The sequence below is a fragment of the Musca domestica genome, unplaced genomic scaffold, assembly GCF_030504385.1.
Source record: "Musca domestica strain aabys unplaced genomic scaffold, Musca_domestica.polishedcontigs.V.1.1 1, whole genome shotgun sequence".
Lineage (NCBI taxonomy): Eukaryota > Metazoa > Arthropoda > Insecta > Diptera > Muscidae > Musca > Musca domestica.
Genome location: NW_026712114.1, coordinates 42,835,181 through 42,852,890, shown reverse-complemented (window position 1 = coordinate 42,852,890; position 17,710 = coordinate 42,835,181). Strand labels below are relative to the sequence as shown.

Here is a 17,710-nt window from a genome sequence, read left to right as displayed (position 1 = left end):
GTATTGAATTTTCCATCCTTGCACTCTCTGTGCTATGACCACTGATTACCTGGTAATGGTTAACGCAAGTTGTTTTGACTTGTAAATTTCTAACGAATTATGCATTATTAATATTAATAATGCTGAACGTCCAAGAACGTCCTTTAAAAAATGGATTCCGAACATATTATTGTGAAAATGTCATGTTGCTCAGAATAAGTAGTTATTTTTTGGCCGCAAATAAGTAGTTTTTTCTGTAACTCTAATTATAAGCTATATGCCCTTGTTAAAATAATGCGTTTGGAACTCGATTCGTAAAGAGCTTTTTAGTTGGGACAATTTGTTTACATTACCTGGTGGTTGGATGCCCGGGCTCTACAAATCTAGCCTTTCGCCGACACACAAACACACCACATTTCAAAGTCCTACCCAACAATAATACGCATTACAAAGCAGCTCCCCAACTCATTATTTAGAGTGAGAGAGAGGCATTTCTTACAAAATATGTAGTTAACTTCTGACAACCAAATGTTGGAAAATAAGGAGTTTTAAAGCACTTATTTAATAGACTTTAGGTGAAAAATAAGTAGTAATTTTGAGTTAAAATAATGGGTTTGTAACCGGATTTGTAATATGTATTTTTGTTGGGCAGCTTTAGTGGTTCTGTCTGAGCATTCAAATGAGTTTAGGCATAAATGTTAGTTGAAAATCTTTTTTTAATTTGTATTTTTCGAATCTCATCATATTTTACTTGAGGAGTATGACGTCAATGAAAACATTTTTATCAACATTTGGAAAAAAATATCCCTAGAATTTACGAACTTTGATTTACGAAAAAAAACATTGTTCTAAATCAAATCAAATCAAAATCATAAATAAAGAAAAACAAAATTTCAGTGACATTTTTAAAAAGTTTTTTTTTCTTCGTTTATTATTTTTTTTTATTTGTTCGTCTCATATAACAAAAATCAAAAAATGTGATGTTTGTTTCGTTTGTTTTTTTTTTTCTTCTGTTTAATAATATAATGGTGTGTATAACAAAATAAAATTAAAAATATTTCTTAATTATAATATAATATTAATAATAATAAAAAAGTTAAGATTAAATTAACAAAATAAAAAAAAACACTTAAAGTTAATTAATTTTTAATTAAAAATAAACTAAAGAGCTCAGTAATATTTACAGTGATTTAAAAAAACAATATCAGGGGGCCAAGAGTGATAGAAGACAATTTAGAAAATTAAAATAATATGTATTTTATTTACAAACCAAAGGAACTAAAATAAATTTTGAAAAATAAGTTTCCAAAAAAATGGAAATTTAATTAAAAAAAAAAATTAAATATTTTGAGTGTTTACCAATAATAATTTAAAAAAAGAGAAATTAAAAAAAGTAGACTATGTGTGTAATATTTATTAAAGCATTTAACATTAGTTTGTTTGTTTCTTTATAACAAATAGTCTCTCTAATACACAGATATGGAGAAAGGAGTGTAATGGAGGACAACAAGTATGACCTTTTCAATTTGTTCCCTACCGTATCCTTTCCCCATTGTTTGTTTGTTTGTTTGTTGTTCTTATTCTTCTTGTTCTACACGATAGATAATGTCTCTCTAAAATACTAAAACCTATATATTTATGTATATACCTAAAACTACTTACTTACTCACTTACTTAAACTCTAATAATAAAGAGAATAGACTATAGGTTCTGTTTCCGTTTTACTCCTAGTTTAGTTTCTCTGACTAAGTTGTGTATGTGTGTGTTTTAGTTTTTTTCTTCTTGTTGCTTGTAAGGACTAATACGACATAGGGCTATATAATTAAAGCTTAGAAAATAAATTCTTCAAAAAATAAAGAAAAAACAATTATAATAATATTGAAAATATCGTTTTTTAAGTTTTCTTTTTTTTTTTAGTTTCTCACTATACAACTAGTTAGTATATATTATTGTATTTATGTAAATATAGATATATTGTATATGTATATATGTCTATAAAATCGATCCATTTACAAAAGAAATCGTGATTAGAGGGTGGAGGAGAGAGAGAGAGTCAAATGATTTAATGTGTGTGAATGGGGGTGGGGGAGGATATATTTTCATATAACGATGAGGTGAACGTGTGAAAACTTATCATTTACGTCTTTACAATTTTTCGTTACTTTTTTTGTTGGTTTTCTTTCGTAATTTTTACAATACAATGAGTTTTTTAGAATTGGGCGGGTATTTAAAGGGGTAGAATGTTTTTTTTTTTTTTTTTGTAAAAAAAAATTGTTCGTTTATTGGCTAATTGTAATTAAATGATGAAAAAATAACTCGGCTAGGTTGATAGGATTGTATGCTCATTACGTTTCCGACCTTATATACAATTGGCCTTCCAGAGACCTGAATCAGAATTTTTTTGACAGTAGTTTTTGGTCCTTCGAATACTGTAAAAAATTAGCAAACAATCGAATTTAGTTATGAAATCTGAAACTATTTCAAATTATACTTAATTTGATCTTCCAGAGACCTGAATCGACAATTTTTTCTAAAAGACAGAACCCAATATCAAAATCCTTCGAGAACAAATCCTGTCCTTTGAGAACAAATACATAATTCCTATATCTAAAGAATATCGAAATATGACTGCACAATCTAAAAGATGTTACAGGTTCTATTCCTTTTTCTTGGGGTTTAAATTCTCAAACATCCAAAGATATTCTCTGACCTAAATTTTAACCTGTCCTTTGGCCTTCCAGAGACCGACAATTTAATATTTAAGGGATTTCCAAAATTCGAAAAATTACTATGCAAATTTAAATGTAATTAGAATAATTATCAATCTGTTTTCAGGTTAATATGGGCGTTTTGGTCCTTCGATGATAGAAATCAGTTATGAAATCGGAAAACATGGAAGGTTCCAAAAAACCTGACCTGAATTATGACTGACACTTTTTTCCAGAGATCTGCAACTCCAAAAGATTTTCTTCGAATCGGGCCATGGAGTCAAAATGTTAATTAATAAAAAAAACCAAGGTCCTTGAGGGATTATTTTTGACATAAAAATCTTCGCTGAGTTAAAATCTATATTTCTAATATTTTTTCTAAAATAAAAACTACTTTTGTGAATCCTTCAATGATAATTCATTAAGCTGTAGTCCCGTCAGGATCAATAGTTGTTCTCTGAGTTGAATTATAATTGGTGAGTCTCGTATTTTAAGAATCTGAGGTTGCGAATGTTTATATACTTTTTCAAACGATGGGAGCTGGAAAAAAATATTTTGAACTCAGAGCAAATTTCAACAAGTTTCCAAAGAGCGAACAAAACAGATCCCCAAAACTTTATGGGACTTTATGAGAAATTTTCACATTCAACAACAAGTAAAAAAAAATCTTTCTTCATTTGATTTGGGCCTTGGAATCAGAAAATATAAAAATTATGTTAAAAAAATTCTTCATTTTCAAAAACTTCCTACAAAGATCAAAAAAGTCAAATACACAAAATCTTCCAAATTTTTCTTAAGGAGAGGGACATTTTTAGTCCTGTCTAACAATTTGGCATTCAAAAATCTCTTCTGCATTTTTTGTCAAAAAAAAGATATATATATATTCATAAGTTTCTCAATCATCAATAAATCTTTTCTGAGTTGAATTGCTTTGCGTCTTTCAAGGACTTCGATGTATACATTTTTCAGGCAAGTTTAGCTCTAAAATCTGAAAAAATACTTAACTTTCAAAAATCTCGAGCCGAGTTATGAATTCACTCAACTTTACAACAATTTACCAAAAAACGAACAAATTTGTTTTTCACAAAAACATTTTGGGATTTTCAAACATTTTCACATTTGTGCAACACAAAGCGTTTGTTTGTTTTGTATACATTTCTATTTTTTTTAAATAATATTAATAAAATATATTAACTTATTTAATAGGCAGGTGTTGTAAAAAAATTATGCGTTTTGTTAATTTTTAGTTTTCATTTTTTGTTTGTTTTGGAGGGAAACTGAGAGGGGGCTGACGATAAATTAAAATTTTGAAACCCTTATTTATTATGCTTTGGCTAGTTTGGTTTTAGGTCTCATCGGCACAATGCAATAACCCGCACTTACATCGCAGCCGCTGATCAAAAGATTCTTTAGAACCGAATTTGATTGTTGCGAAAGTTGTTGTTGCTGCCTTTGCTGTTTCTGGTGTTGCTGTTGTTGTTGTTTGTTTTCAGCCATTACAACATTGGAATTTTGTGATGACCATTTATTGGAGTTGGTGTTGTGGTTGTTGGTCATCATTGCCTTTGAATCCTTTGCTTGTTGTTGTTTTCCATTTTGGGGCGTCGTTATCAATTGTTGCAACAATTGTGAAGTTGTTGTTGTCGATTCGGCATTAATGCCCTTCATGCGTTTCGAATCCATGCTGGTATTCGACAATTGCGAGTTGCTCAAATGACGTTTATTGCCACCGGTTGTGTGCAAAAAGGCGGTTTTCACAACATTTTGTTGCTGCTGCTGTTGCTGTTGCATCAAAGGCTGACGATTTTCAATAATCCGAATTGTGGCCGTACTAGTCAAGGGGGTCAATTTGATTGTATTCACTTTAGTATTTAGAATTTTTGTATTGCTTTGCGTCGAATTCAGGGAGTTGGGGGAATTGTTTTGGGATTGTTGTTGCGACTGCTGTGTGGTTGTTGGTATAATCAGATTTTTGTTATTGCTTTGAATTGTTATTAATGGCACTGCATTTAATATAATGTTCTGGTGTTGCTGCTGCTGCTGTTGTTGTTGCTGTTGCAATTGCATTTGTATTTGTTGTTTACAGTCTTCATGTCGCAAATTTTCCAATGTTACGGTTACATGTTGAGGCGTTGTTGTTGCTGTTGCTGTATTGTTGTTGCTATTGTCTGTGGCATTGTTGATTTGCAAGAAATCACTCCAACAATCCAAGTTTGATGCTATTCGTCGAGGTGACACAGAAGGAAAATAATATTTTTGTTATTCTCTTTTCTTTTTTGCTTTTGGAAAATTAAAAAAAAAAAAAAAACAGGAGTGTGTATTTTTTGCAAGGAAATTTAAGAAAATTTGTTTTTCATTCTTCCGGAATATTCGGCATAAGAAAATCTATTAAATATTCATTCATTTTTATATTTCTTTCTATAAAAAATACAACCAAAAATAACAACTAAACATATTTGTGGCCCTGAACTTGGCTGGACTTAGAGAAAAAAAAAATAATAAGAAAAACATCAGAAGATAACAAAGAAAAATAAAAACATAAATATTAACACATGCCTAGATACATACTAAATATATACATATATGAAAATATGTATGATATTCCCACCCTACATCATAAATAAAAGCTTTGAGAATTTAAGACAAAAGTGTGTTTTTTTTTCTAAGAAAAATAAGAATTGGGGAGAAGAAAATCAACTGATGGGCCTTTTTTAACTAAAAAATGACACATATTTGGCCTTATATATTTTCAATGTCAATTATTTTGAAAATATCAAAACATATTCAATGCCAAATATAGGGTATAAAAAATTTTTAAAAAACTATTTTCGAATTTTCAAAAGATAAAATTATAAAAAATGTATATTCTCTAAAAGACTCCCACAACCAAATCCAAATATGTGCGATTTCCTACACTTCAAAAAAAAAAAAAAAAAAAAAAAAAAATTTAAGATATATGTATTGGAAAAAAACAATAAAATGACGAGCCCTTTTTAATTAACTTTTTACCATTAAATATTTGGAAATTTATAAAACAAATTTCAATACCAAATATAGGGTATACAAAATTTTTTTAAAAATATTTTTTTGGAAGATAAATTTAAATAAATTCAAAATATATCTATCTAACTATACTCTACAATAGACTCAACCGAGAAAATCCAATTTAAGAAATATCATAACTAGACGGTCTGTTTTTTTTGTCTTCTTCAAAATTTTGTCAAAAATTAAAAAAAAAACAAAACAAAAATCTCCCAAAAACATGTGATCGTATAATGTGTTGTGAATAGATGAGGAGAAAAAATCATAAATAATCATCATAAAAAACAGCAATCCGAGGTATTCTATAGAATGAAAAATGTGCTAGAGGCTTGGGTATTATCAAGTGGAAAATTGGTCTATTTCGGTGGCATAATAAATTGATGCCAATGATACCCAAATGTGGCAGTTGATCCATAAAATTAATACCTTTTCTTTATTGCGGGGGATTAATTAAGAAAAATAATTAGAAAAAGGGAAGTCTTAAGAAATAAAGACACAAGAAAGTTGTTAAAAAATAACATATACTATTTTCTGTGTATACGAGATTTTTCGTGTCGAAAAATTTTAAAATTTATTTTTAACCCTGAACTTTTAAAAGTGATGAAGGCCAAAATATTTTTCTCTCTGTTCACAAAGGTGATGAATTTATTTTTTGAAAATGTATGGAATAATTGACAAGTTATTTTTTGAAAATAAAATTAGGGCCTTAATAGATTACAAATATTTGACGATAAATTTTGAAACCCTTAACCCTTGATTTGTTTTGGCTAGTTTGGTTTTAGTCCCCATCGGCACAATGCAATAACCTGCACTTACATCGCAGCCGCTGAAGATTCTTTAGAACCGAATTTGATTGTTGCTGCTTTTTCTGGTTTTGTTGTTGTTTATTTTATTTTATTTAGGATTTTATTACACCCTTTAAAAAAAATTTAGTTCAGGACAAAAAAAGTCTATTCAAAACATATATTTGCTTAGAAGTATATCTAAAATCATTTCTTCTTATATTTTATATTATTCTTCAAAAGTTTAATTACTTCTTAATAGATAATCTTCTCTCTTGTCTCTTGTGACATTTTCTGTCTAAAATCCGTGTAATATTATGAATTTAGGACTTGAGAATTCTTAATACAAATACATGTCACTACCCAAACCCTTTCCAAATCTCTCTTGAATACATTCAACATTTTATATGCGAAACGTTATTTTAGGCACTTTTCAGGATAGAGGGAGAAACAAAACTACAAATCTTTGAATAAACCCTATGCCTAAAGGGTGAGATGAAAAAACTGCAACCAATTTCAGACTGCTGTCATTTATAAGCCACTCGTCCGACAGCTGTTAAAATTATTCCAGCGACAGCTCATTATATGGTCTACAAGCGTACAAAATCATTTTGGTGAGAGTTTTCCAGAAAAAGTTATTCGTGATGGAATTCAAGAGTGATAGTGTGGTTTCTTTATATTTGGCTGGAAAACTACAAGTGGTCGTCAGAGCAATTCAGCATTTAAATGTGAATAAATCGTTTGGTGGGAAGAAAACAGCAACATCAGCAGAAATGGTTCGAAAAGTAAAGAAGCGACTTGATCTAAACCCGCGTCGCAGTCGCCGAGAAATGGCTCGTGAGCTAAACATATTGCAATATTCCAATCGGCAAATATTGAAAAATGAGCTCGGACTAAAGCCATTGAAATTTCAAAAAGTGCAAGAACAAAATAGACTCAAAAGAGCTAAAGAGTTGCTTCGCTAGGCCGAAAGTGGTGAACTGCCGAATTTGGTTTTCTCCGAAGAGAAAAAATTCGTTGGTCAGCAGTTTGTAAACAAACAAATGATCGTGTTTACTTGTCAAAGAGGTCAGCTGAAAATGTGCACCTTCGATTGGCCACCAGAACTCAAGCGCCGGCCATGCTGATGGTGTGGGCCGCCATAACAGCCGATGATCGCTCTCCGCTCGTATTAATCGAATGTGGCATCAGAATCCAGAAATTCGAATATTATTGCGAAAATATTCTGGAGGGTGTATTAAAGCCTTGGGCACGCAAACATTTTGGCCGCAGACCTTGGATATTCCAACAGGACTCAGCACCATCGCACGCAGCACGTGGCACCCAAGAAGGGATACAAAACAAGTTTCTTTGCTTCATTTCCAGCGCACAATGACCACCAAAATCTCCGGATACCAATCCGTTGGAGTATTGTGTCTGGAGTATGTTGAAAAGCAAGGTTGGCACTAAAAAAATACCAAAGTGTTGATCACCTCAAGCAAACGTTTCGCCGGGACTGGACCAAAATACCGCAGAGCAACATTCGGGCAGCGTGTGACGGTTTCATTGGCCTTTTGAGGGCCATAATTCGTGCTAAACAAATCTAAACTTATTTTAAAATTTGATGCTATTTCCGATATTTTCTGCTTTCATTCAATAAAATTAAAAAAAATGTTAAAATTATGGCTTTTGACTTTGTTGCGGTTTTTTTATCTCACCCTGTAGTATATTTTGACTTGATACAATCCTTTTTGAAATAGAGTTTTTAACCATATTTTGATAAGAGGACCAAAAAACTCCAATTGAGACTCTGTTAAAAGTGAAAATTCTCGACCAAAATAATCGCCGTATTGTCATCTGAAATAGTGCCGAGGACATTATATACATAAAATGAACGGATTCCAAAGAATCTTAATAAGAACATTTTCCAAAAATGCGAAAGAGGGCGACGAGCTCGCGTCCTCTTTTTAGGTTACTTTGCGATGTAAACACATAAAACCCCGATGAGCGTAGGCTCTATTTTTGGCTCTACTTTCACAAGCAACTGAGATTTTCCTTGTAGTTAAGGACCTTTTATGAAGGAGTATATCATGTCATGATTTGTACCATGAATTTAAAAGTATTTTATTATATCTCATTTATATACGGAGGTCAACATATTCTCTTAAACACTTATTCTCCATCACTGTTTATGCCACAATTTCTATTCTTCTAATGGAAATCAAACCCCTAATCACGCTCTAGCGCCGTTAATAACCCATATGACAGACATACCGCCACTTGGTATGATAGGCCCACTTCAAAAATATCAACCACATTCATTTATGTCAAATCGAATAGATATCACATGTGATGAATGTGTCAGCAGAACTCATCACAAGTGTCATTCAAATGGCAGGCGTTGTTCCGTTTGTACTTCCTCGTACAAATATTTTGTTTTATTTTCTTTGGACATTTTAAAAGGTTTGACGCGACTTTTTTTGCCTTTGTCGGCTGAAATCTAAGACTTTAAAATGGATGACAGTTAGTTTAATTAACCATTAATGATTTGTTTTGTTTTTGTGAAAATGGTTTTAAAAAACCACCTACACATTAACATAACAATGGCAGTGGTTGTGGAGGGGTCATTTCCTCCTATCCCCAATATGACAAGTGGAAATTGTCTGGCTCGTGTCTATTGAGGTGATTTGTTGAGTATAGAAATGATGGGAAGTGGAGGAGGCAATGTTCTTCGATAGGAAAAATAAGTATTTTGTTTTATAATTTTTTTTTATTTTGAGAAAAAATTCTCAAAACATGTGGAAGTAATTGTTAATTAATTAAAAATTTTTTAAAGGCAATTGGAGTTATCACACACTTTTATCAATTGAAATCCTAAATATTTCATAGCTGCATAAATAAAAATCACTATGTGAGATTCAAATACTGAACAATTTACGCTAGGATTTATTTACCCCAGTGGGCCCCAAAACACTGCACCAACCTCTGTTTTTATTTAACCATAATAGACTTCTCCTTACGTAGTAAAGAGTGTTCTGTTTTAAATTCTGTATTCAAAATCTATTTTTAGCAATGAATTTTCACAGCGAAAAAAAATAAAACTGAAATTAAATTTTTCTTTTCTTACACTCTCCGATGATTTTGAAATAAAACTGTCAGTTTATGTCTCCTGGATTCTTTGTAGGCGATTGTACATTAGTGCCTACACCGAAATGCCTAATGATGGATATTTTGGGATGTACTCTTCTTTGGCATCATCAACGTCATCATCGTCATCCTCACACACTAGGCCTACCTACCAGCAGAAAACATCAGCTACACAACACAGTAGTGATTAGCCAGCGAGGCATGAAACTAAAGTGGAATCAAGGAGGGGTCCACAAAAAAAAGGGGAGAGGGAGAAGGGGATATATAGCACACACTATTAAGTGACAGTATCAATTTTTCGTTGTTGCTGTTGTTGAAAGAGTCACTCAGTCACTGGTTGTGATTTTTCTGGGGAGGTTGACTGAAAGGAGTTTTTCGTGTGTGTGTGTCTGTTGGTTGGGCCATGGAGTTTTGAGAAAAATAAAGGGAAAAATTACACGTGTTGTAATTTACTGGAAATTATGGTGTAGGCATGGGAATCTACATACCATCCCACACACACACACTTACTTGCAAATGAATACATTAAAACACTTAAAAATTTCAAGTGACAACCAAGTGCCAACCGACACCAGTTTGGGGGGTAAAAGTGTTGTTGACATTAAGTACCCAGCTCAGTGGCACTACCCGGCCTCCCTATTCCACAGCATTATACACCGGCACCAAGTAACACATTTTATGACATTTTGTGTCTCTGTGTGTGTGTGGGAGTGGTAAACATGTAAATTAGTTGGCACATCAAAGAACAAGGAAATGTTGTAAGGCTTTATTAAATTCTACAAAATGAAACAATAAAATAAATAAAATTTAATTTCTAAAATGTAATTTAAAAATAAATGTTTGGATTTTTGGAAAAAAAAGAAAAGTGGGAAAAATGAAAATTAAAAAGAGAAAGACTTTTCTTGGTGTCGATGACTTCTTGTGGGGAAATGTGTCCCAAAAAAAAAAAAAATCGACAAGGGAAAGTTTAGAGTCAATTTTTTTGGTGAACAAAAATTACTCAAGGTTTTTCGAACAAACGTTGTAATTTTTAATTATTTTATCATTGTTAATAAAAAAAGTTAACTGACTGAGTGGCTGAATAACTGACTCATTGGCGCTTGGGAGAATCTATTGAAGCTAGAACCTTTTAAATTTGCCAAGGGGGTTACTGAGGGCGTGAGGAGGTAAGATATGCAGGATTTCCGGAAATTCTTACAAAAAGTTGCAATATTTTGCAACCTTATAAATGAACGATCTTATTATATGGGTGCAGAGAGCACGGCATTAAAATTGAGGTAAGAGCTACAAATTAAAAATTCACACGATACAACTTTTTGTGTGAAGTGAAAGGCTGGGTTCTTGGAAATTAACTTTTTAGCGGTACAAAAAAGTGCTTTAAAGTACAAAATGGTACATTCATGGTATTGAACAATGAGTAGGTGCCAGATTTTTGAATTTTGGCATGAGGTTCACTACCCAAAAGCACTTAATTCTTAAAAATATCTAACATTATGATTTGGCTCCAGAATGATGGTGCAGTTGTTCAGGATTGGTGTAACTACCAACACTTCTACATTTTTTGAAATTTTCAGATTAAGATTGCTTGATTTCATGAATAATTCTTAATCTCATGTGCTTTTTTAATTTTTTCAGTTCTTAAAAAATTACCCTATACAAATAGACGTACTTATGTAGCAAAATCGATTTTGAATGGTATGCAAATTAAGAAGGAACGCTACATGGGGTTTCAGAAAAATATTTTGAAATGAATATCCTCATCCTATGGTGTAGGGTTTTATTTTTTAAACAATCATTACAATACCGTTAAAATGAAATTTGAATTTTCAAACAAATAAATAACCAAAAAAAAAAAAAAAATAAATAAATAAATAAATAAATAAAGAAAAAAACAAGTAAAAAGCTGTTAATTTCGGACGGATCGAACTTTTAATACCCTCCATCATTTGGAAGGAACTAGAAAATTCTCAAAAAAAAAAAAAAAACGCGAAAGCTACAATGGAGGATATACCAAGACATGGACCTGCATATAAAAATGCTTGTCATAGGTTGTAGTACCCATTACGACCTTAAATACGATATTCCGGTAAATAATATCGCTAAAATCATGAAAATACTGAATATTGGGAGTTGCCGTTATATGGGGGCTATACGAAGACATGGATCTGCATACGAATTTTTTGTCATAGGCTGTAGTACCCATTGCGAACTTGAAATACGAAATTTGAAACGATTCCGATGAATAATGTTGCTGAAATCATGAAAATACCGAATATCGGGAGATACCGTTATATGAGGGCTATACGAAGACGTGGACCTGCATACAAAATTTTTCGTCATAGGCTGTAGCACCCATTGCGAACTTGAAATACGAAATTTGGAATAATTCCAGTAAATAATGTCGCTAAAATCATGAAAATACCGAATGTTGGGAGGTACCGTTATGTGGGGGCTATACGAAAACATGGACCGAAATGGCCCATTTACGAACTTAACCTGCCCACTGGTGCATGTATTCAAAATTTTAGCCTTATATCTCAATTCGTTCGAAAGGTAGCGTGATTACAACAGAGAGACGAACATCGCTAGATCGTGTTAGAATCTTACGCTGATCTAGAATATATATACTTTGTAGGGTCTATTATGATAATTTCGAGGAGTTACAAACGGAATGACAAAGCTCCACCATTCTATGGAGGGTATACAATTTTTTTGGGGGTTATTTATTTCATTTTTCGAAAAGGTCTAACCGAACCTAACATTGTTGTTTAAAAATAAGATACATTTTTCATCAATTTTGAAAATTTTGCATCAATTTCGAAAATCATTTTAATAATCATTCATATTTCTTTAAATTATTTTGAAAACATATTTTCTTAGTTTTTTTCTATTGTGTAAAGCTATCACTAAACAAATACCACCCTTTTATGGTACCAATAAATTAAGTTTAGTGCGCACTGTTGATTAGGTCAGTGAACTGCGTCATTCATAATAACAAAATACTTAATTCCACTTGGGTGGTTATCAATTATTCGATTCACACCACTTTCATATTGCAATCATTCTGCTAACATACTAGAATTTTATAATTGCATCCTATCTTCACGTGATAATATTTCATAATTTTTTTTTCTAAATTATTTAAAATCAAAAATCTGATAAGATATAAGAAGTCAGCACTTGAAGTGTGAAACATAATAAGAAAAAAAATGCTACATGATGTTAATTCGTGGGTGCATTAGTGATAAATAATAACTAAATTATAATAAAATTTTGAATGACAAGTACAACATGGCATGATGCCATGGCTCCTATATAGGCATATTAAGAGGTGATAAAAATATAACGATAACACTATGTATTGAATTATGACAATATAATTTATGAAATGGAGAGGTACCCCCTCCATAAATCCATAAATAAAAAATATGAAATTTCAACGACTCTACATGCTATTTTTAAATGTATTCTTTAAATTATAACAAATAAGAGAACAAAATCTCAAACATTGAAAAATCTTTTTTTTAAATGGAACAAATTTTCTTAAATTTCCATTTCAAGATTCTCTCTTTTGATAATCATTTGTTTTGCAAAAAATACACACACACACGTTCATATAATCAACAACAAACCGCAGGTTTCTTAATGCTGTTGTTGTTGTTGTTACTGTTCCGGCCAAATTACTTACAATTCTTGTTGTAGACACTGTCGAACGAGTCTTCAATGGAATCACACAAACTGGGCGTAAGTGAAACCGGTGTTCCATTATTGGCCGAGCCATCGAATTTCTCTTTTTTACAACTGATGTTTAGACCACTCAATAACAATTGTTGTTGTTGGCGTTGCTGTTGCTGCAATTGATCTTGCAATTGTTGCAAACATTGTTGCTGGAATTCATGTTGCTGCTGTTGCTGGGTGAGATTATTGGCAGACGACGAGGCTGAGGCCACACTGACATTATCCAAATCGTCGGTTAACATAACACCACTGTCAGTACTGCCAATACTACCACCACCTCCACCATTACTCACCAACACACCAGCGGCACCACCACAATTACCAATTGACGAATTTGTTGAATTATCCTGCAGCAAGGATAACGATCCTGAACCGGTACCACAAAGTAGGGCAGCCAATTCACTGGAATCCGATGTTAAAAATTGCTGAGAATTATTTTGTTGGATTTGTTGTTGTTGTTGCTGCTGATGCTGTTGCTGTTGCTGTTGCATGGGCGACGATGGCGACATTGAGGATACTGTTGAGGCTGGCGATGAGCATAATGAGCTTGAATATTGCTGTTGCTGTTGCTGCGGCTGTGTAAATTGCTGCTGTTGATAATTAATGTTTTGATTAATCGATGATTGCAATGCCTGCAAGTTGTCCGTCTCTTTTGTCTGTAGCGAAAAATCATCAGCATTGAAGGCATTACCACTGCTCCACATGAAATCGTCCGTGGTCAGTAGCGGCAAATCGTCCTGTTCATTCATGGGAATATAGGGGGCACGCATTGTCAAGTCATCCATGTCGTCAACGTTCATGGTGTAATAGGAGAAGTCATCTTCTTGGCTCAGCGAATTGGGGCTGCACAGCGAGGGTAGACTACTGCCATCGGGACTCTGTGTGGGGTGTAAAGAAGAAAAGAGAGAGAGAGAAAAAAAACATAAATTAAGTCAAGTGTGTTAAACAGATGAGTCAAGTGTTTTATATTTTATATGGAAATGAGGTGCAGTAGGGAATTCTTGTCATAAGCTACACTAAGTTATGGGGGAATTGGTGTCAAGTCGAAAAATTAATATCAGGCAAGTCCTTGGAGACAGATATTTTTCAGAAAATTTACAGGTCTAATGGATTTTTTTTTGTTTGAGGAGAGGAAATGGGCTTCTCTAAAACCGAATTAAAGGGAAATTTAATTGAATGCTTTTTTACGATTTTTGGAATATTTCTTAAGGGTAATCTAGTGCTTCTACAACTGAACTTTTATAAGTCTTCTAGTCGTGGATTTTTAAGAATATTAATAAATAAGTCTTTATGGATTTTAAGACCTTAAAAGCTTCTTATAGAAAGCCTTTGAGTAATATTTGTTTTGATAATACTTTCCGTTCAGTATCAGGGATATTTTGTAGATTTTTAAAATTCTCCGAATTCCATTCTGGGATTTTTCGGAATATACTTAAGACTTCAAGTCGTGAATTTTTGAAAATATTATTAAATATATAATTTTCAAGACCTTTTAAATTGTTGTTTTTAGCAACTTTTTAAGGGATTACTTTAAGAGTGCATTCGAATGATTATCGGATCTGGATATTAAAAATCATGGATTTAAAAAAAAAAAAAAAAAACAACAAAACAAAAAATAAAAAAATTAAATTTTGGGGGACTATCTGAGCTTCAATCAAGAATTTGTTTCAAGATAGAACATTTTAAGCCATAAACCGTAAAATAAGTCAAAACTTTTTTGATGCTTGTTGTGAGGAATAACAGAGCTCCCATCGGGAATGTAAACTTCTCATAGAAGGAGTAGAATAACTTTTCACAGGTGGACCAGAAGAATATTCTATAGTAGGACCATAAGGATTTCACATAGAAGGACTTGAAAGCATTAGATTTTGAGAACATTATCCAAAAATTAATTTTGCACTTTCGAAGGTCACGTATTTGGATTTTGTATTGAATTGGATTGAAGAAATTGGAACAGCTCTAATGGAGATTCCAAAATATTTTTTTAACAGCGTTGAAAAAAATATCCTTTAAAAAACCCACGAGCACGGATTTGAACCTCAAAAAAAAAAATATTTAAATATTCGATGGGTCTTCAAAATAAATTATATTATATAACATATGAGGCGGTTGTTGAAAAAATATACCCTTTGAAAACCATGAACACAGCTCGAAACATCAAAAAAATAATTTAGATACCCAATGGACTTTCAAAAGTTATTCTTTGAAAATCTGTGGTGGTCCTTGAAAAAAATCTTCTTTTCATATTCACGGGTTGAGCTCTGACTCCCTGGCCCAATGGTTTTTGAAAATATATTCTTAAGAAAATATCCTTTAAAAATCCACGAGTTTAGCTATTATGTTCCATTGCCGATAGTCCTTAAAACAAACACCTTTAAAAATCCAAATCGAAAGTGGACCTTGTAAAATATGGGGTCCATCAAAAAAATATTTGAAAGATTAACAATTCTAGGACCTTAGCTATTAACTTTCTAGGGAGTTTGTAAGGACTTTCCTAACTTTCCTGCTGAAAATTGATTTTCTTTCTTTTTGTTTTTGAAGACTGCTGTTTTTTAAACGCGTTCAGAACTAATTTCGAAACTGAAATTCTGTCCAATAAAGGTAGAAACAAGAGAGTGACAGAGAAGAAGACAAAAATTTACCTTTGATGAAGCACTTGGTGATGATAATAAATGCTGCGAACAAAGCGTATCATTCGATTCATCGCGATTATTATTTATAAATGGATCGATATTTGTGCTATTTGTTGTATTATTGGTTACTGGTGAATTGCTGTTGTTGTTGTTGTGGTGGTGGTTGTGGTTGCTGTTGCTATTACCGTTTGTTATGCTACTATTTGTCATTGTTAGGGTTGGCGATTGCCGATGATGCTGCTGCTGATGCTGTTGTTGGTGGTGTTGGCTATGCGTTGTTGCAGCGACGGCTGTTCCATTGTGATTACTGAAGGGCGATGGACAGGAGCCAGATGAACTATTGCAGTTGTTGTTGCTGTGATCTGTATTGGATGTCGCTGAATTGGATGAATCAAAAGAACTGATATCATCGGACAGGAGGCCACCATAAGTGCCCATTAGACCGACAAGCATTTCACTGAACAATGGTGTCGTCTCATCGAGTGGCAGACAAGCATCGACGGCATTTGGGGCCACCAAATGGGCTGTTAGATCATCAGGTTCTTCTTTAAGCACTGTAAAAAGGGAAAGACACAAATATATTAGAAAAATGTTGCAAATAAAATGAAACAGCAAAAGAAAATAAGCCAAAAGGTGTTAAAAGTCACAGACTGTTAAGTGACAGAACCTAGTCTAGTTTTTCAGAAATTTTCACCTTGTAAGGCTGTAAATTTTCGAACTGGAGAATAGCGTTATTAACTCATTGTCTTTAACATATGTTTACAGTTTTTTTTGTTATTTTGGTTTTTTTTTCTCTTCCCCACTGATTCTCCTAAGCATCCATACAGTCATACTATGCATATTGTTTGTTGTCTGTTTAATTGACTGATTTCAATTGAAACTAATTGACAATTGCATGAATTAAATGATTTATGTCAGTTTTATTGACTGTATTCCGAGCTAGCCAGACGAATAGCGAGAAGAGAGAAGTAGAGGAACATCAGAAAAGCACGCGTAAGTTGACGTGTGATAAACAAACAAAAAACAATAGCCGAAATAAATTAGTTTTGTCTAGTTTTGTGTTTTTCCATTCAAAAAATTGGGCAACAATGAAAAAAGTATAAACAAAAAAATTAACTGATTTGGAAAAAAAGAAAAATAGAAAGATATGAACTTTTCAAGAACCTCAATCTTAAGGTTTTCTCAGAGAAGCTCAGAACTTCTTCTCAGAGGAGATCCAAATTTCTTGTGAAAGATGGACTACAAGGGCTTCTCGTGAAGGTCTTTTCAAAGAAGACCAAAAAAGGGTTTCTCATAGAAGACCTGGAAAGGCTTTCTCATATAAGACCAGGGGGCATTTTCATAGAAAACCTGAAGGGCTTCTCCTAGAATACCTGAGGGACTTCTCCAAGAGAACCTGAGAGGCTTCTCATAGAAGACCTGAGAGACTTCTCTTAGAAGACCTGAGGGACTTCTCCAAGAAGGCCTGATGGGCTTCTCCAAGAAGATCTGAGGGGCTTCTCCAAGAAGGCCTGATGGGCTTCTTCAAGAAGATCTGAGGGGCTTTTCATAGTAGACCTGAGAAGCTACTCATAGAAAACCTGAGGAGCTTCTCTTAGAACACCTGAGGGGAATTTTTAAAGGACATTTTCTTTAAGCACTACTCAGTATTTTTTTAAAAAATATATATATTTCATAGGAACATCTGTTGTTTTAAGGAATA

The 17,710-nt window shown here is 32.8% G+C and overlaps 1 protein-coding gene across 8 annotated transcripts in view; it reads right to left on the bottom strand.

Moving 5' to 3' along the window:
• Positions 1-17,710, bottom strand: part of LOC101888879 (protein similar) — a 365,682-nt gene that overhangs the window by 42,020 nt on the left and 305,952 nt on the right. For all 8 annotated transcript variants that reach the window (XM_059123264.1, XM_059123265.1, XM_059123262.1 and 5 more), the window contains 3 exons: positions 16,018-16,562; positions 13,326-14,253; positions 4,071-4,906 (listed from right to left, as the gene is read on the bottom strand). In XM_059123264.1, coding sequence (XP_058979247.1) covers positions 4,071-4,906; positions 13,326-14,253; positions 16,018-16,562 — 2,309 coding nt within the window. The remainder of the gene's footprint in view (positions 1-4,070; positions 4,907-13,325; positions 14,254-16,017; positions 16,563-17,710) is intronic.